General features: G+C 34.4%; 1 protein-coding gene across 5 annotated transcripts in view; it reads left to right on the forward strand.

The window, feature by feature from the left end:
- The window catches only part of EXOC6 (exocyst complex component 6), a 205,165-nt gene that overhangs the window by 131,813 nt on the left and 51,869 nt on the right, over positions 1–21,483 (forward strand). For 3 of the 5 annotated variants that reach the window (XM_063101916.1, XM_063101919.1, XM_063101917.1), the window contains 2 exons: positions 6,787–6,966; positions 17,663–17,692. In XM_063101916.1, coding sequence (XP_062957986.1) covers positions 6,787–6,966; positions 17,663–17,692 — 210 coding nt within the window. The remainder of the gene's footprint in view (positions 1–6,786; positions 6,967–17,662; positions 17,693–21,483) is intronic. The other 2 variants (XM_063101918.1, XM_063101920.1) reach the window with 1 other exon arrangement.

Here is a 21,483-nt window from a genome sequence, read left to right on the forward strand (position 1 = left end):
GAGTTTGTGCAGCTGTGTGGATCAAAGGCACATATGTTTTCTAATGATTATATTTGTCTGGATTATAAAATCCACAGAACCTTTAGTCCTTGGTAAAGTCCTTTCAAGTGTTGACTTTAAAACATGTTCCTGCTCAGAACTGCTGTCTGAAATTTTTCTTTCACACAGCACAGCCACTGACCCCCTGACTTAGATTTCCTGGCTTGGTATCATTGCCTGTGGAAAGTATTAATAAACTGCTTAAAATATTAAATACCCCTTCCCCCAAATTTTTTGACATCTTGAGAAAAGTTTATCTTAACCTAGACAGTTTATGGGAAAAGTGAAACCTGCTCTTGGTTTCACCTCAGAGAAGTAGACTAATCAACAAAGTTCTAGATAGCAACTGTAAAAAGTAATAAATACATGTTTGTGTTTTCCCCTTATTTTTGCTTAGTTGCTTTTTAAAAAAAAGTTCTGAGAATCACTTCATCACTGAACATGACGTCCAGAAAGCGTATAATTATAATTACTTCATTATACTATAATGGATGAAATCATATGACTATAATGTGAGTGGTTTTATCATCACCACATATAATATTTCTTCTTCCAGATAAAAAGTGTTTTGTTTTCCCTCATGGCTTCAAACTTTCTAGATATGTGGTCTCTTCCACCTCCTCAACTTTTGGTTAACGTTTTGTCTCATATTGCTTTAAAAAAAAAACAAAAAACCCAAAAATGTGAACTAACATCTTTAACAGAATTCTGTGTAGTAAAGAAGTAAATTAAGAAGTATTCCCTTTACTACTCAGCTATAAAAACGAATGAAATACTGCCATTTGCAACAACATGGATGGACCTCGAGAGAATTATATTAAGTGAAGCAAGTCAGGCACAGAAAGAGAAATACCACATGTTCTCACTTATTGGTGGGAGCTAAAAATTAATATATAAATTCACACACACACACACACACACACACACAACCGGGGGGGGGGGGAGAAGATATAACAACCACAATTACTTGAAGTTGATACGAAAGCAAACAGAAAGGACATTGTTGGGGGGGAGGGGGGAAGGGAGAAGGGAGGGAGGTTTTGGTGATAGGGAGCAATAATCAGCCACAATGTATATCGACAAAATAAAATTAAAAAAAAAAAAAAAAAAAGTATTCCCTTGATTTTAAAGTTGGATTTAAATTAGGCTCTTAAAAGAATAGCCTTAAAAAATCTAAAATTTAATCAAGTACTTTAGTTCTATAAGTTTGCAGGAGAGGAATCTTTTGAAACTGGCTTTTAAAATTTTGTTAGGCATCCCTTTCTCTTCCTTCCTACTTGACAGGCATCCCAGAAAAGCAAGAGAAATCACAAATAGCAGTCTAAGTGCAGATAGGGAATGTAGTAGAAGATAGGAGAAATCAGAATCTCTTTTTTCTTTGCCTGGTGATTTTCTTTGCCTGGAAACTAATATTTTGTTGGGCCCCTACTGGGTGCCAAGTACTGCTAGGTACTTTGCATTAATTATAAAAGCTTCTGTAATGCTCAGAACAGCCCGATGAATAAGGACGATTCTTACTTCATAGATAAGAAAACAATAATTTATAAAAGTTAGGGGCTGGCCAGTTAGCTCAGTTGTTTAAAGTGTGGCGTTATAACACCAAGGTCAAGATTCGGATCCCCATACCAGCCAGCTGCAAAAAAAAAAAAAAAGTTAATTTGTTCAAGATGTAAAGATAAGTGAAATAGTGGGTCTCAAACTCCCTCCCATTTTCTCATCCTCCTTCCCATCTTTTAATTAAGTAAATTGAAATACTGGCCCATATTCTTTATGAGCTATTTTTTCATTATTCATTATTAGCAAGAATGGTGATTTTTTTAGATGGCCACAAATTCCTTCTCACTTCTCTCATGGAGAAATGGGGGTCTATGTTTCTTTCTCTTGTTGTGGACAAACTTGTGAGTTCTTTGACCAATAGAGTACAGTGAAAGTAATGTGAGACTTGTGAGGCTGAGACACAAAAGGCAGTGTGGCTTCCATCTTATTCCAGCATTGAACACACGTGCTTGGAGCCCTGTGGTGCAATGTGCTTCTTAGTTCCAGTTACTCTGTAGGCATCATGCTGTGAGGAAGCCAAGCCACATGGAGAGGCTACCTGGCCCAGGTGCTAGACACATTAGTGAAGAAGCCTCTGGTTGGCTTTGACCCCCAGCTGTTGAGCCATGTTCCAAGCCTTCAAGCCATCACAGCTGAGATCCCAGATACTGTAGAGCAAAGTCTTTCTGTTCCTTGACCCATAGAATCTGTGAGCACAATAAAATGTTATTTTAAGCCACTGAGTTTTGGGGTAGTTTGTTACTCAACAATAGTAACTGGAACAGCAAGTGACATAAACACTTCTTCCTAAGTTCCTGTTTTTCTATATCACCAGGTAGCTTTTTCTTTATGAAACTTTTTTCATAAAGCCCACATTATCTCTCCTTTATTGTTATGCTTTTACTATATATGTAGTCAATTTGTTCATATTTATTCATTTTGTGATTATTTTACTTGTGGTACTTTTCTGTCCCAACTAGATTATAAACTTCTTCAAGACAGGAGTGATTTCCTTTATTCATTTGACAAGTACTCATCTACTGCTTCCTAGATGCTGAGCACTGGTCTAGGTACTGGGGATACATCAGTGAACAAAAACAGACACAAACTTCCTGCCTTAATGGAGCTTGCATTTTAGTGGGTGTTTTGTTCCTACATTACTCAGAGTGATGAGTATGTAGTGACTGATATAGTGTTATTAATAAACACTAATGTTAAACTTCTCAATCTTAAGATTTTTCTGAGGAGATTTGCATTACATTAGAAACTTTAATGGAGAGGGACTAACAAGCTAAAGTTACAATAAGTAACTATTTTGAGTCAGAACTCATTTTGCTACTCCAGGTTGAATATCTATCCCTAATTCAAAAATCTGAAATCCAAAATGCTACAAAACCCAAAACTTTTTGAGTGCCAACATAACATTCAAAGGAAATGCTCATTGGAGCATTTTAGATTTTGGATTTCAGATCAGGGATGCTCGACTGGAATAATGCAAATATTCTAAAATCTGAAGAAAATCTGAAATCCAAAACACTTCTGGTCCCAAGCATTTCGGTTAAGGGATACTCAACCTGTACTGTATTAGTAGTGCTCCATTAAAATTTCAGTTAATACCTTTAACATTAACTTATCTTAAATTCGTGTTTTATCTAAAGTTGTGTTTATTATTACACTGTTGAATGTTTGCGTTGTCTATGTCAAATATAAACCTTTCTTGGAATTCCTGTTCCAATCCTACTGTGAAAGCAGGTATGCAAATGGATGGGTGTCTGCCAGTGGTTGGTTTTCCTCGGCCCAATGTGGCAGTATTAAGTGGTTAGTTAGTGTGAAAATTGGAAAGGGAGCCCAGAAAGCATTAAAATGCTGAAATGGAACATTTGATTGTTCAAATATACCTTCTCTTATACTACCTATGGAAAATTTCTTAAGGCACACAAACCAAAATACCTGGTGAGCATTCCTGATTATATTTTTGAGGTTCCAACTCAAATGACATCCCTTGTACAAAGCTTTTTCCAGCAAATCAAATAAGTACTGATTGTTTCCTCCTTTGTTTACTCAGGATGCTTTGCTGAACTTACAATATAGCACTAGCCATATTTTGTTATATTGTTCTCCCTGGATTGTGAAATCCTTGAGGATGGGAAGTGTCTCAGTACAGTGTCTTCATAGTGCTCTTATTCATAGATATGATATAAATTGTATTTTAGGTTAAATTATATTCAAAAATAATATATGCCTAATAATGTTCAGTGATACTAGGTCTCTTCTTAGTCGAGGTAAGAGTCTAAATACGCACAGGTGTACCTTGGAGATGTTGCAGGTTCAGTTCCAGACCACTGCAGTAAAGTGAGTATTATAGTAAAGCGAGTCACACGTTTTTGGTTTCCCAGTGCATATAAAAGTTAGGTTTACACTATACTTTAGTCTTTTAAGTATGCAGTAGTATTGTGTCTAAAAGAAAATATATGTACCTTAATTAAAAAATACTTTATTGCCAAAAAGTATATATGCTATTGGAAAAATGATGCCGATACACTTGCTTGACTCAGGGTTGCCATAAGCTTTCAATTTGTAAAAAATGCAGTATCTGCTAAGTGCAGTAAAGTGAAATGCAATAAAACGAGATATGCTTGTAGTAGTTTTGCCAGAAATATTACATTGCTATCCAAATCAAATTAATTCTAGCTCTTCAGCTCTACTGGCCACGGTGGCAAATTGTCCACCCCTCCTTAAGGTGGTACAAAGAATTCCAGGTACTTGGGTAGCCTAAAAACAACTTGAAGGAAAGGAAGAGATCCTTCCTGTTTTTAACTTTCAAAATGCTCCGTGTCCAAATCCATGTGATCCTTTTAAAAAAGAAGCATAGGGTTGGGCATCTTTTACCTTGGTTGCAAAGGCCGCAGTGCCTAAATAGTCTCCTGATATCCCTCATACCATTCCATCGGAGTGCTGCTGCCTGAGGAGAGTTGATCTCTACCATTTCTTCTTTTTCTAGATTCTTAACGTGGAAATTTAGGTTAATTGAGATCTTTTTCTTTTATAATATAGTCATGTATAGCTATATATTTCCCTCTAAGCATTGCTTTGGTTACCTCCCACAAGTTTTAATACATTGTTTTTATTTTCATTTATCTTATAGCATTTTCTAATTTCAATCACAATTTCTTCTTTGATCCATTGGTTATGTAGATGTCTGTTGTTTAATTTCCACATATTTGTGAATTTTCCAAATTTTCTGTTATTAATTTCTGATTTCCTCCCATTGTGGTCAAAGAACATACTTTGTATGCTTTCAGTCCTTTTAAGGCTTGTTTTATGTCCTAACATATGCTCTATTTTGGTGTGTGTCCCATGTTCTCTTGAGAGTAATGTTGTGGTCTACTATTGTTGAGTGGAATGTTAGATCTAGTTGATTTACATTGTTGGTTAAGTCTTCTACTTCTGCCTGCTCATATCTGCTATTGAACCCCTCTAGTGACTTTTTCATTTATTGTACTTTTTTAAAAAAAACAGTTTCTGTCTATTTATTTATGTTCTCTATTTGGTGAAGCATTGTTCTCATATTTTCTTTTAGTTTTTTAGACCTGGTTTCCTTTTGTTCTTTGAATGTATTGTAAATAGCTTACTTAAAGTTTTTGTCTTACAATTCCAACGTCTGGGCTTCCTCTATTGATTGTTTTATATTGATTGCTTTTTCCCCTATGTATGGGTTATACTTTCTTGTTTCTTTGCATGGCTTATAATTTTTTGTTGATAATTGGACATTTTAAATAATATAATGTGGCAACTTTTCCCCTCCCTAGGGCTTGTTATTTCTTCTGTTTGTTGCTGTTTGTTCATGACTTTTCTGAAGTAATTCTGTAAAGTCTGTATTCTTTGTCATGTGGGGCCAGTGAAGTCTCTGGTTGGTTAGCTTAGGGGTCAGCTAATGATTGGACACAGATTTCCTTTGGGGAGCTATGTGTGCATGTTGGGGCATGCCTTAAACACTGAGACAGGAAGTTAACAACTCTGCTTTAGCTTTTACTTTTTGCTTGCACAGAGCTTCCAGGTCAGCCATAAATAGGACCATAGAACCTCTCAGGTCTTTCCTGAGCATGTACACAGCTGTACACATGCACATGGCCTTATAGATTTCCAGGAATATATCAGAGCTTTTTAAAGCCATCTGTGGACATCTTATTTTCCAGTTTGTCCTTTTAAGCTTTTTGGTTAACCGTATTAATATGTGTCCCAACCACCTCGGACACCCTCCATGTTAAACAATTGCCTTTAATTGTTTTTGACAAATGCCCGTAGGGAAAAGGCTTTTTGCACTGGACAAGCCCTGATTCAGGTCAACTAAAGACATCCCTGCAAGTAGGGATGGGGTCTTCCAAGGAACCACCAGATAGGTCAAATAATGATAATTATCTGGGAATGTGGCTTTAAAGGAGCTCCAACCCTGTTCTGCCCCCTTTGGTGGCTGGCAGGCTGCTGGGTTTCACCATAGTTGTGGGATATTGATTTTTAAGGGTACTGTGGCTTTGGAGCAGGGGAGAGGAAATAGAAATAGGGCACTTTAAAATGATACAAAGCCCATTTTCTTACCAAGATTCAGCTGTATTTCTTGAATAAACTCTGCCTGGATTGCTGCAAGTTTGGGGTTAATTTCCACAGTTCTGAAAAAGTTGTTTTTGTTAATTTTTGACAGTTTTCTTGTTGCTTTTATGGAGGAGAGAATGTTTGGAGATCCTTAGTCTGCTGTTTTTGCTGATGTCACTTTCACCATTTCCTTTCCTCTCAGAGAGATGACCTCGAAGCCCCATTTCTTCTGTGATAGTCCAACTTAATTTCTTTCAGTGAGCCAGCTGATGAGGGTCGTCTGCCATATTCTTGATAACTTCTGTTTTTCCACTTCTGTTTCTCCTAAGGGTCTTGTTAGAGTTGTGAGAACGTCAGGAATTAACATCTTGTAAAGCGTCCTATCACATAAAGACAAAAATGGTAGTGTAGTTGGAACAGAAGGAAGAAAAGATGTTATGTCTAGTCAAATAAATAGAGCACTGCCAGCAGAAAAACCAACTTTTCTTGTACTTTGAATAAATGACTAAAATATTAGAACAAAGAAAAACATAAAATAAAATCTAGAATTTAAAGAAAACCTGTTTTATTATCTACTTCTATAATTGTTTCTTATTTTTTGTTGTTATTTTGTCCTGTCAGGATGCTCGACATACAGCAGAAGGAGAGATATATACCAAACTTAATCAAAAAATTGATGAATTTGTTCAGCTTGCTGATTATGACTGGACAATGTCTGAGCCAGATGGAAGAGCTAGTGGTTATTTAATGGATCTTATTAATTTTTTGAGAAGTATTTTTCAAGTGTTTACTCATTTGCCTGTAAGTATAAAATTTTTTTAAAATTTGTATTATGTTTGCTTACCACTGTATATTTTAGAATTTAATTTTAATTTGAGGTTTACTTGTTTAAATCAACTTCCTAGTTTGCATATTTTCTTTTCCATTATTATAAATAAGTTTGTAAAGAATCATAACTTAGCCAATTGTTTCAGGTTTTAACTTAATTTACTTTTTAACCAAAATAACTCTCTTCCCACCAAAACTGAACCAAAACCCTGAAATTGACAGTGTATGTTTAAATAGAAATAACTTCTAGTAGAAATAGTTTTTATAAAAGGACCAGGGAATTATTGGATTTTTTTTTTTTTAGGTAATTGATAAAGTGAAAAGTAAAAGTAAAAGTACATAGTTATAGTACATCTACACCTTGGACAATCGGTTGATGAAACTTAGAAGAAAAAAAAGATACAGCATGGGCATTTGGGTATGAATAGGCTGAAACATTAGATTCTTCAGATGAGGGCTATGAAGACCAAACAGATTAGAGTGGGATAAACTTGCTCTTATTAATTATATCCAGAAATAGTAGAACTACCATTAAAATATGAATGGAGGGCCAGCCCCATGGCTGGTGCGCTCACTGGCTGAGCATGGTGCAGACAACACTGTGCCAAGGGTTGCGATCCCCTTACCGTACCGGTCAAAAAAATAAAATAAAATAAAATAAAATAAAATAAAATAAAAAAATAAAAAATATGAATGGAGTAATTTTTGTACAAATAAAATAGGAAATTTTATCAGCCTTTTTGTCATACGATAAGAGACAGTGGAACACATAAAGTGTTTAATCTGAAATCTACACAACTGCCTTCAACCCTTTCCCTTATTTGAAGTGAGGACAAAAGTTATTGTCCTCACCCTTTACTCTTTCCCTGTCAGGAGCTGCTCCAAAGAGCTGATCAGAATAGTTGAGGGGAGGTGATGCTAAAAAAATAAATGGAAGAATATCTTAAAGAGATTTTAATTATGGATGTGGACCGAAGAACTTTCAGAAGCTTACCCATGGATAACATTGTATTCCTAACTGCTGTCCTTGAATTAATAAAGGAAACCTGTAAATATGTTTAATTTTTATGTCAACTAATTTTTGAAGAAGTGCTTTTCATATAGTATTCACTAAATAATAGATTGAATTAATTAGAATTCAACTTGTCAGTATAAATCTTTATGCTTCTAGCCAAAAACAATACTCAAGAATAAACATATGGGCTGGTGGCTCACTTGGTAGAGTGTGGTTCTGATAACACCAAGGTCAAGGGTTTGGACCCCCTTACTGGTCAACCACCAAAAAAAAAAAAAAAAAGAATAAACACATGCACGTGTATACAGACACACACACACATTGTGTTTTTATGTTGTAGTATCTGTATCACAGTTTAGTTTGAGGTATTGGGTTGGAATTTTGTGCATAAATGGGATAGGACTAAGAGAAAGTATGTTAGAAATGTTTGAGGTAAATGCCTCACATTTGAAGGCTGACATCCTATAGGGAAATCCAGTGACATTGAAAGAAACAGACTCCTAGTCTAACTAGATTACTCATCTGATCTACTACAACATTTTGTGTGGTTTCAGGTGAGTCTTCATGTGCCGTTTTGGATTTTTATGACATCTAAAATGGGTTTTTCTATAAAGGAAATAAATTTTTATACAGTGTAGACCAACAACTTCAATAATAAATATAAGGTATGACCACATAAAAAGAAAATCATAGTTCATAACTAAGAAAAGAGAAAATGGTCCTAACAGTATACTCTTATTCAAGGACAAACTAAAGCATAATTTTCAAGGCAAAGTATTAAATTATTGACTATGGTAATTTTTAGTTGGAATTGATAGAGTAATTATATTATGGCTTAGTATATTAATTTTCTAACACCCTGAAATGTGTAAAATATTCAACTAGATTTTTTTCTCTCAAGCAACAAATAGAGACAGAGTTTTTATGTTTTTAAACAAAATATGGCATTATATAAGCTGTCATTTTTATTTAAATGATTTAAGCTGAAAATAATTTTTTAGTTTTAGGTTACTCTTGGGACCCGAAAAGAGAGAGGGGCCAGTTGGACTTCTTTAACTCTCAAAAAAGCTTCTCAAGATACTTGTCATATTCAGTGCCTAGTCAGTCAGCTTAAGCAGAACTACCTCTCTCACTTATAGACATGAGGAGTTAAGTAGTGGGTCTAGTTTTGGCCCCATGTCTTATCTTCAGTTTGGGCAAGGTTCAGGAACAATGGGGTGAGTTAGAATCAATGGAAGCTGTGCAAATAAGGGCCACTCTTTCAAATAGTGCAAATATTGTCCAATAGTGCAAAAAATTGGACATGGATATAGATTTTCTGGCTCTCTCATTCCCCAACCCTGAAAAGTACCTAAGATTGAACACATTTAGCTTAAAAGCTCCACCCTTAGCTTCACTGCATATTTTGTTTTTGTCAGTCCCTACCACTGCTGTGAAAGAATGTTTTCTAAATTGTCATGATGTGCAGTTGCTGACTACATCGCCCAGTGAAAGTTCCATTGGTTCCATAAAAGTTATAAACTGTCCAATAGAATTTTGTTCTCTGCTCACAGGTTGTGAGAACAGTAGAAGTTAATGGAGAATGGTGGTTTTGACAGAGTCAGGGTAAGAACTCTGTCATTTTTACAGATTGTGGTAGTAGTAGAAGGCTGTAGGATTTGGAGAACCACCAATGATGTTCCCTTTAAATATCTCTTATCTCCAGGGTTGGATGAGTGAGAGAATTTGTGTGTTACTTCTCTCGCCTATTTCTTTTAACAGTTAGCTGGTGTTAAGCCTATGCAGGGGTTGGAAAAGTAAAGTGCTTCCTTGCCTCCAGATTAAATTAGCTATTCACAGCATATCCCTGTGCTCTAGCAGAGAAGCCAGGCTCTCTGCTGGCCATAGAGATTAACAGCAAGCTAAGTAGTATTTATAATAAATAACAGGTATTTCCTCATTACCCAAAATGTTAATCTGCCCTGCCAAAGATATCATCTGCCTCATGGGAACTTGCCTTTTTATGACTTAGAGCTAACCGTATTTATCTTATTGCTCCTAGGTGCCTAGGTGCTGAAGTGAGGATGTGCATAGAACGAATTCTAGAGTTAGAAAGACTTATGTTTGAACCTTAGATTTGTAATTTGCTAGGTATAAAATTGTGGCAAATTGCTTAACCTGAGCCTCTTCCCTTTTGCAAAATGGGCATAATCCATCTTCCCCATAAGACTATTGTAGGATGAATTAAAATAGTGTGTAAAAAAAAAGTTACCTGGCAGAGTGCTTGGCATAAAGTAGGTACTATTAATAAAAGTTTTGTCTTTTCTTCTCCCTTCTTCCTCTGTTACAGTTTTAGGTCCTTTATAGTATTAGTCTTATTGTAATGTCTTTTGACTTTTTTTCTTGTTGTAGTTATACCTATGTTTTTAGCTCGATATTATTTAGTTTTCTTCTATGCCTTTGTATTACACAGTCATTTTTTAAAGTTCTGTATTTAATTGTGAAAGGCATTTACTGTAAAGCATATTTATTTGAATAATTATTACAGCTTGAGTTGCAATGCTTACAATGGCTAACAGTCAGATGCTAATGCCAGTGAGGCCTGATTAATATGTGAAATAAATATTATTTTATCTCTAAATTTAATACCCTTGGAAATCAGCAGTTTCTACTATTTCAAATGTGTAAGTGACCCTTCTTCCTTCTAACAATTTTTCTTCCTGACAATTAGAAAATACAGCTAAGTATAGAGAAGAAAACAAAAATCACCTTTATTTTGTCAAAAGATAACCACTGTTAACATTTTGGCATGTGTTCTACAAGTCATCTTTTTCTATGCATTTATGACTCTTATTTTAAGCCTAATTTATAAGCAAGCCTAAAAAAAATAAGATTTCATATTAGCCAGAAAATTTAAAACTGGAAGAATTTTAAAAAGCATTAAACATTCATTCACCACTTACATGAATATGAATAAAAGAAATTGTTGAGTGGCTTGAACATATCTAGTTCTTTTTCATGACTGCCAAATGGAACTCAGTAACATTTTACTGTGAATTTACTGCCTAAAGACCCAGCACTGGTATGTTTCTGGAAAGAACAGTGAACATTTTCTTCCTTCATAAATGCTAATCACGTATTTGTTTCAATAAAGGTATTTTATAGGCTTATAACTACTAAGGGATGTGTGTAAATGATAATGAGTTTTTCAATTCTTCATGTATATTCATTTACAAAAGGAACCCAATTTAGGGCTGACCTGTGGCTCACTTGGGAGAGCGTGGTGCTGACAACACCAAGTCAAGGATTAAGATCCCCTTACCAGTCATCTTTAAAAAAAAAAAAAAAAAGGAACCCAATTTATTCAGATGTTTATACTAATAAATGGTTAGTTATCTTTTATAGTAGAAGTAAATAGATCTTGAATGACCAATTTGCTCATATTTCTTCCTTTTTAGGGAACTGTCCATTGTTTTATCTTTAAACATAATGTAATCTTCTCTGCTTAAGTTTGCTATTATGCTAGAAGTGTTAAATTAGTAGACAAATCTGTTTTCTATATGAATTTTAAGTGTCAAAACTGTTTTCTTCCCAGAAAGATATCTTTTTTTTTTTTGCTTTCAAATATGCTTAACTTTTGATTTTCCGCATTAATGGAAATGACACAATGGACAACAGACTTGATTTTTAGGAATTATATGAGCTTACCTTTGGCATATGGTTCTCTAATTACTTGTTAATATGATTGGATATTTTTCAAGAAAATCACTATTTGGTTATAGGTATTCACTTTTAGAGACTAGATGCCTGAAAAGCTGTTCGTAAAAAGAACATCTGTTAGTAGGATTATTCCTCCCAATATCTTTTACTCTAAAGATTAGAGATGCCTTCCTACTGAGAGAAAATGGCCTCAGGATGACATTGGGAAACATATTGTGACAGCTAATTGTGCACATATCTTCCCAGCTATGCATTCAGTGACATCACATTGGTAGCCATCATAGGTAGGAGTAGTTAGACTATCAAAATCAGCAAATGGTAGAAATGAAGGCTTTTTTTCCCAGAGAATTGTTAAACATTTACTAGCACACCACTAAATATAGCATAACTTTTAAAATCAAACTGTTGAAGAAAAATTATTTACTTTTTATTAACTCAAGAAATAAAACCGTATATGCTCAATAATAAAATTAAAAAATTATAGTAAAAACTACTTTCAAGACAGGGAAATGTGCCACAAATGTTATTTGATCTTTAAATTAGTTATCTACTTCCCCATCTATCTAGTTCCCTTTTAAGGTGTTTTCCTTTTTAGGAGTTTCCTTTGAAGGATTTTTTCCTTGGCTTAATTGATTGCTTCAGGCTGTTAGTGTTTTATTGATGTGCTAATTTAGTATCCTTTGTATGTACTTTGGGCCACAGTCTCTTTCCCTACTAAAGTGTCTAGTGCAACTAAACTTTAATTTGCATTTTCTATTTCCATTAATGATTTTAAAACATGTTATGCTTTCTTTAATGAGAAACAAAGGTACATCCAATGGTAAATGAAGATATGTGATTTGGACAGAAATGGATAGTTTCTAACTTTTAAAATAATTTTCTCCTTAAGAATTTTTTTCTGAAGACACAGTGCTATGTTGAAAGATATATTGAGATTTGGGTTCTAGGCCCAATTGACCAGCATTGTGAAAACATTTAACCTCTGGATTAATTTGCTAATGCCTATTTTATTTCACAGAGCTGAAAATAAAGGTGGTTTTGTTTTAATTTATTTTTATTACAGCTAATACATATAAATGGTAATAAGTCAAGTAGTCCAGAAGAGTTTAGGGTAGAAAACAGCCCTTCTTCTTGCTCTTTCTTTCCCCACTCCTACTCCCGTTCTCCCAGACTACCAGTTTTCACTATTTGGTTTTATTTCTTCTGGTGGTTATCTTAATAAAAAATAGAGAATATCTAGAGATTCCCTGCTACGAAAGATAAGGCACATACATGAGGGTAGCAACTCTCCCTTCCCCTTTTTCTCCCATTGATAGTTATTTCCCATTGAAATTTTTAAAAATTTCCTCTATTTATTTTGTATTTAAAACAGTTACACTTCTATTTCTTGTTCTTTCTACTTTAATTAGTATCTTAATTTCCTTCTATGTAAGATGGAGATATTAGTCTTCCTGTCCCTCAGTTCTTCTGTCTACTATCTTCTGATGGGTACACTTTTATTTTTACCTTTATCAAGGCTGGTAATATTTACATTCTGTTTGGGAAACACAGTCAAATCTGTGTTTTGCCTCGGGTTAACTTTCCAAGCTGAACACTAGTAAACAGTACTTGCTTTGTTATGATAATGTAGGTCTTGTTCCCTTTAACCAAATTGTAGTATAATAAGATTTTTTTTTTTTCTTTCATTCTTGGGTCCAGTATCTCAAGTTCTGGGTACTTGAAGGGGAATATTTCTAGCATCATGGCCAAATAGATTCTTTTTTATTATGCTCCATTATTTACTGAAATGATGCCACATTTTAGTTGGCTTCATATTTGAATAATAATTATTTTTCCTTGTTGATATATGAATATTGGACCTGCATCATATCAAATGTTTCTGACTTCCCTTTGTTGTGAGAAAATCCCTTCTTTCCCAGAGACATCTCTTCCAGAAGTCGTTATCTGTAATCTGTGCCAGTTGCTCTCTAGAATTGCTGCATAATGATTATCCTAGGACTTTCCTTTTATGCTGTCCTAGGTTGAGAACTGTTTCCTGGATTTTTTTCCATTTTTTTTTTAATTGCTTTATGGATTGGTTTTCTGAATTGCTTCAAAACTTCCTCAATAACTTCAGTAACTTCCCCCACAAAGGGAAGTACACTATTTAAGTGTACTTGCGTATCAGAACATGTTTTCTTCTGTCCTCATACTCTATTGATAGTTTGGCTGGTTACGTAATTCTAAGTTGAATAGCTTTTTCTTTGATGACTTTCATTGTGTTCTTACATTGTCTTCTGGCATCCAGATTCTAGGATCTGCTTTTAAATCTTTAATGTTAAGAAATATCATGGGAATGTGTGGAGGTGTTAGCCTTTATTTTATTCACTTAGCTCTTTATCCAGTGATGCCTTTCAAAAAAAAATTGTGTCCTTATTCAGGGCAGGGAAATTCTCTTCTTTTATTTCTTTTGATAATTTTGTTCTTTCCAGTTTACTATTCTCTCTTTCTTGGACTCTCATTAGTAAAATGTTAAAGTCCCCAGATTGGCTCTTCATGTCTTTTATCCTTTCTTCCATTTCCTATCTCTGCCTTTTTGTTTGTTCTATGTTTGGGAGATTTTCTCAATTTTATTTTTCAGTCCTTCTGTAGAATATTTAATTAATTGTATCTTCAATTTCTAAGGAATCATTTCTGGTTTTGTGTTCTTTGCCATGGAATACTCTTCTCTTTTTTCACATGGATGTATTATCTTTTACATCTCTCTGAGTATTAGAGATTTTTTTAAAAAAAAAGATACTTTCTGTTTCTTGAATTATCTGTTTTACACTGGAATAGGTTTTTTGTTTATTTTGCTCATTCGTTTTTATTCTGCCATTTTCCACAGTGTGATGCTTGTGTTTTCGTTTGCTTTTTAACAAAGAAGCCCTGGAGAGCTGATATGGGTTTACTCTGCTGTTGTGTAAATACCCTATTTTTTGATAGATCTTTCTCCTGAGTAGGAATATGACTGGGAATTTTTAATATATTTTTGAGACATTTTGCCCAGGATTCTTCATCTTACAGTAAGCAGGTATGAAGCAAGCCATGAGATTGTGGTCTTCTCTTTTCACGGCCAACTTCCTGGGCATGCAGCCTGTGCAGTTACACAGTATCCTGTGTTTAGAAGGGTCTTTCATGTGGTTTGGTACTCCTCTGTTGCTGCCTTGAAATTTTTAATAATTTTTTTTGGCAGCCAGCCAGTGCAGAGAACCAAACCCTTGACCTTGGTGTTTCAAGGCTGTGCTCTTACCAACTGAGCTAACTGGACAGCCCTTAATAATTTTGAACAAGGGATCCTGCATTTTGATTTTGCATGGTGCTCCGCAGATTATGTAGCCTTTTCTGCCTCTCTTGCATTACTATCACGATTCCAAAATGAGGAGGGCTTTTACCCCTCCTTTTCTTTCTCTCCTTTTCTTCCCTTTCCTTCCCTTCCCTTTCTTACCTCTTGCCACCCCCTTTCCTCCTTATCCTTCCCTCCGCTACCTTCTACATGAGGAGCCTCAGCTCTCCCCAAAATATTCTTTCATTAGGGAAATTGCTTATGCTCTCTAGGTGGAGGTTTATTGGCACAGTTGTCCCAGAAATCCTCAATTGTTTTGCTTGTTCTCCATCCTGTTTCTCATTTCTATCCTCTTTCATACCTGCCAACTTTGGACTTCTAATGCCTAGCTGGCTTCAGCTCCACTGTAGTTCTCTGGTAGCATATAATGGGCAGTGGCTTTCTCTTCTCTGTTTCACCTGTTTTCTGTCTCCCAGAAAACATCCCCTTATGAATTCTCCCATATACCTTCATTTTCTCTGCTTTTAAATATTTCATTCTTTTTTGTAATTCTGTACTTTTTATTTCACTTGTATCTCATGATGGATACAAAACAAACATTAATGTAGTCTACCATCTTGACCCCGAACAACTTGCTTCCTTCTCTAGGAAGTAAAATGATTGAATTAGGTCATCTCTAAGGTCCCCATATATAACATTGTATGTTTCTAAGCATGATTCTTTCAGATAAATGTAAAATCCCAACCTAAATGTAGGTTTATTCTCTCTGGCACCTTATTTCCTCCTTCAGCCTTATACTTTTCTGTTTTTTAGCTTCTGGTTCATACTTTTTTCTAAGTATATGGGTTCAAATGGCCTTTTACTTGACTGAAATCTGCAAAGGAGAACTTCAATAGTACCTTCACTGGCTTTAATCAACCTTTCTTTTGTTTGATAACAGAGAGAATTGTATTAAAAATGCATAGATCACATTTTTTGAATTGTGGCATAAGCAGTTTTGAATATATTTTAGTGTTTTCTCTATCAAATGAAAACATAACCATATATATATATATGTATATATAAACTCTTACAAATTTGTTTTTCTTGTTCGGATATTAATTTTTTAAAAATTTATAATAGTTTGTATAATATCGATCTGATTTATTGAATTATAATTTATATAAAAATGGTATGATGTGAACCATGGTGAAACTATCACACATCCTATGACTTACATAGTAGGGTAGTCATATGTTGAATATTGTTGATTGATTTTTATTGACTAGGTCACTAAATTTTAGCTGAATTTCATCTTGACTTTGTGGCCTTTACATAGCTCCCAAGTTGATGGCGAGATAATTATACTAATTCAAACTAAATTTGTTGCAAGTTAAATCTACAAAGCACTTAGAGTTTATTTAGGGTCTACTCCAGTCTTCTAAGAGAATTAATTGTCTGGCTAATGCAGCTGCCAGCCTACTGCTTACTAGAGGTAATTAGGTTGTTCAGTCTGGCTAGTTGAGTATCTACTTCCTCCATTTCTGCTTGTCGTTTTTCCTTTATTCATTGCATATTTGGTGAAGAGGACAACTTTCCATATGGAGGGGGATCTTCAGTATAGGCTATATCAGAAGTTCAACTTCCACTAATAAATAGATTTTGAGTTTCATTGACCTAATGTTAAATTCATGCTTCTGGGTAAATATCTTTTTCTAAAAAAAAGTAGTGCTTAAATATTATATATTTTATTATTGAAATTTAAAAAGTAAATTAGGTAATTAAAAAAATAAATATCATTTAAAGGATATTTTAATAAATTAATCCTTGTTATTTTAAGGAATGAATATTTAATTAATCCTTAATATTTTTAAGGAATAAGCTAGTACTATATAATTAGTACAGAACTTCAGCAGGGGCTTATATGTATTTAAATTGAGACCAATTATTTGAGTTTTAGTTTGGCTTGCTGTTCACTTCTCAGGGGAGAAAATATGTTTAAATAATTAGCTTTAGGATAATTTTGTGTGCCCTTTTTCCTTGAGTAACTTTTTAAAAGCAGTATTAGCAGATTATGTGAAGACATGGTGACCTTTTTTTCTAAGCATCTTCAGAATGATATTTTCTCTATATAATTTTCTATTATTTGTGTATAAATAGACATTTTATTTCTTCCTGTATTAGAAACAGCTGTAGGAGGAAATACTTGCTAAATATTTAGATTCCAGTGCTTGGCTCTAGACCTAACTGAACTAAAATTTCTGGAGCTTAGAAATCTGCATTTTTTGCTTAAAGTTTGAGAACGACTACTTTATAGCAAAGAATCCTTTCAAATAACTGGTGTTTTCTAAATTTGCTCATTCAGCACATGTTTAGTAACTGCTAAAGCTCTTGGTATTTTGTTCCTGACTAGACAACTTGATTAAATAGACGAAAGTTTGGAGGAGGATTTATCTGATTAGTGCAGATGTAAAAACTTTCATACAAATCTTCAAATTAAATTAATAGTTGCATTTGTGTGATAGATTAAAACAAGTAAGTTGGTTCTGTGTATGTTACTACAATTTAAAGGCATTAGAGTGTATTTTCTTTTGTTGTTTTAAATACTGCTTCTGCTGTCACTGGAATACACTTTCTTTTTTATTTGATTGCCTTGCTGACTTCCTTCTCAGACTAACAACAGTGATCACGCTGCCATGTCGGTAAGTAGACACAAGCTAAAGCTAGCATGTAAATTAGAAGCTAATAAACTTGTCACAGGCTTATTTTTCTCTGTAGATACTCAAATTAAATTCAAATTATTTTGCCAGTTCCTCCGCATATTTGTAATTTTGTGGAAAACTAAGTTTGAAGGTAGTGTTAGTGGTTTTTGTGAAGCAATCAAGATTCTCTGGGACTTGACTGTGAAAGTTAATAAGAAGGTGTGTTTGTGGTGAGTGCAGTGCTTTTGAAAACCTCTCTGTGGTCTTTCCTCATGTGTAAAATGAGGTCAATGAGATTTTTGTGATGTTTAGATGAGATAGTATACGTAAAATATTTAGAAAAGAGCCTGGCATACAATAAACACTAAAAAAAAAAGTTGTTATTACTTGCTTCTAAGACTATTTGTGATTTTTCTGAATGCTTTTTCTCTTCAACCCTTATCCCAAACTTCACTTGTGGAAAATTAACCCAGCACATGACCCAATGTGATTCATGATCCAAATATTTCTTTCTCACCCCAGCCCAGTATTGCTCTCCCGAATTGCCTCTCAGCTCTTACCTTTTTTTATGGCTTTATCATATTTTGCTTTTTACTAGATTTGTTTGTACCTTCTACCTCTGGTTGTGAGGTCTTGACAGTCAGAATAAGAGCTAATAAGTATTTTCTGAATGTATAAACATTGAAAATTCTTCTTGGGGGAAAAAATCTCATCTAGCATTTGAAATTTAAATGTTTCTACCCTTTCTGTTTTTATTCCTGTTATTGAAGTTCAAGTTCAGATTATTGTAATTATGTTCTAATTGGTCTCTACCAACAGTGTCTTCCTTACTTCATTCCGTCCAACATACCAGTGACAGATTAGTCTTTCTAAAGCACAGTCTAATCTTATTTCCCTCTTCAGAAACTTTAGGGGCTCTGGCTTATCTATTGAATTAAGTAAAAATTCCACAGGCTAGCAAAAAAGTGATCTCAGCCTCTTTCCAGATACATTTCTGACCATTACTCAACATGTATATCCAAACTGACATATTCATTGTGTCCTTGATCTGTCTTGGATTTTCTGCCTTGGCTTCATATATAGCTGTAAAAATCCTGGATCTCTTCCCAAAGCCTTCTCTAATGCCCCCTCTTTCACGAAGCCTTTGCTGATTCCACTTAACTGTATGAGGATACTCTGTCCCTCTTTTATGATCCTCTTTATATTCTGTCTTATACTATTGCTGTTTGTAGACTTACTTTCTTTCCCCTATTAGAATTTATTTCCGTATATCAGGAACTATATCTACTTGTCTTTGTATCTTCGGTAGCATTTAACACAATTTTTTACACAGAGTGAGTGCTTGATATGTATTTTTAAAGTAAATATGAAAGAAATAGTGAAGAAATAGTGGACAATATAAAGATTAGTTTTTTGTTTTTGTAAACAGTATAAAAATTACACTGCCAAAGATCAGTTTTTGAATCAAAATTTGTTGGTCAAATATAAAATATTTTTTAGTTTTGAAGAAAGTTTTTGGTCTGTTATTCTCAGGCAGAATTAGGAAAATGTCTATATAAGAGTTATTTAGTAAAGATGATATAAGTACTGATTATAAATGTGAGTATTTCTATGTTTATTTTACTCATTTCTTGCATACCTCCATGAAAGAATAACACAGTAATTAAAACTACAACTCTTTAGGGTCAGCCCCGTGGCTCACTCGGGTGAGTGCAGTGTTGTTAGCGCCGAGGCCGTGGGTTCGGATCCTATATAGGGATGGCCGGTGTGCTCACTGGCTGAGCACGGTGCGGACCACACCGTGCCGAGGGTTACGATCCCCTTACCGATCAAAAAAAAACCGAAATAAAACTACAACTCTTTAGACTCAACTGTAAGTTCAGTAGTGATTAAAACAAAATGAAAGACCCTTAGTACAAAAATAACTGTTACAAATTCCCAGCCCCGAGGACAAATATTTTGTCCTATTGAAGAGACAGACCATCAGGCTTTCACTTGGCCTTTTTACTCATTTAATATAATGATTATTAAGTACTTATTAAGCTTGCTAACAGATTTCCTGTTGATAAACCATATATATATTTAAAATACAGAGGTGATGTTCAGAAGTGAGGCTGACTCTGCTATCCAAAAACTCAAATTCTTTATTGTTCTCAATTTAAGAAGGCAGGAACAGATTGTAGAATCAGTTTTAGATAGATTTGCATTAGAAATTTTTAAGTTTGGCACTTCAACATCTAGTGTTTTGAAAAAGTTACATATATGGGATAGTTTTTTCTGTGATAATGAATGAGGTATTTCTATGACACCTTTTGATATACTTTTCCATATTGTTATAATGAGTTAATTTCAAGTACACCGAAACGCACATGAACAAACCATTGACAGTATATCATTGCATTGGAGAGAGTTAAAGAACTTTGAGAGAGAATGTAAATGAAAAAGTTGAAAACAGTCAAAGCCCCCTATATATCTGAAATAGAATTTATATTCTTTTTTTGGGGGGGGGGCAGCTGGCTGGTATAGGGATCTGAACCTTTGACCTTTGGTGTTATAACACCATGCTTTAACCAACTAAGCTAACCAGCCAATCCTGTATTCTTATTAAGCTTTTTCTTAATGCTGTGAAATGTGATTTTTCACTGTTTGAAGTTAATTGCAAATGTATATATATATATTGCTTCTTAATTGAAAATAAACATACTTGTATTTTATACCTTTAATCCTTTTAGGCATTTATTAAGTTGATGTCTCAATTAACTAAATTCTGACTAATCTTGGTGAGAAACTTAATTTCGTAAGTTGTAAGTCTGTGTGTGTATATATCTATATATCATAGCAAATTTAAATATTTCTCTGCTGTCAAACATATAGAAAATAGTTTAAATTGCTCTCAGTTGGGGCTTAGTTGGAAGAAGTAGTAGTAATAGAGAGGCTCTTAGAAGGAAACAACATGAGAGTTTTACTAGGAAACCAGTGGATTAGGAGAGAACTACAAGATCTGACCTGTAAGAAACAGATGAGAGATATAAATGGAAAGAATTAAAATGGACTTTTCTCAGCCTATAGACTAAATGTATGTATATGTATTGTATTAGTGTGCATGCATACATATGCACACTAATATGTATCTTATAACCTCACTGTTGAAGAGAGCTGTAGATGAAATAGACTAGATCATCGGTTCAGGCTTTATGAGCAAAGTACCATCTTGAACAGGAAGATTCAGGACTAAAAACAGGTGAAAGTGCAGTAAAACTGCCAGATGGCAACAGAGAATTCATGTTTAGAAATTTACTTAAGTTTTTGCAGATAGGAGTGGCAAAGTTCTAGGAAGTCAAATGGTATCTTCCCCTTTATCCCGTGCTCCACAATAGAAAGAAAAAAATAGAAGATACTTTTCCCCCCTGAGTTAAGTGGGCAGAAGTTGAAATGGTGGGGGGAGGGGGGAAGGAACTAAAATATTTAGGTAAGGGATTGAGTTGAAATTACCTTTTATTGTGAGCAAAAAAAAAAGACAGCAAAAAGGAGGCTGGATCTCTGAGGAAGAAGAAAGGAAATGGTAAAGGAAGACATTGGAATCAGAAGTTTTCTATGCAGGCCAAGGTCTGGCGATGCAAAAGAACCTCCATTTTTCTTTTTTTTCTTCCATTTATGTAGGGAACAGTAATGGAGAAAGGTGAGGGAGAGCTAATGGGAGAGGTAGAATAGACTTGATGCAATCATATTTACAGGATGTTTGCAGGTCGGGTAGAGATAACAGAAAGTACAACAGGCCAAGATGCCGGTAT

Source organism: Cynocephalus volans, chromosome 7, assembly GCF_027409185.1.
Source record: "Cynocephalus volans isolate mCynVol1 chromosome 7, mCynVol1.pri, whole genome shotgun sequence".
In the NCBI taxonomy this organism is placed as follows: Eukaryota; Metazoa; Chordata; class Mammalia; order Dermoptera; family Cynocephalidae; genus Cynocephalus; species Cynocephalus volans.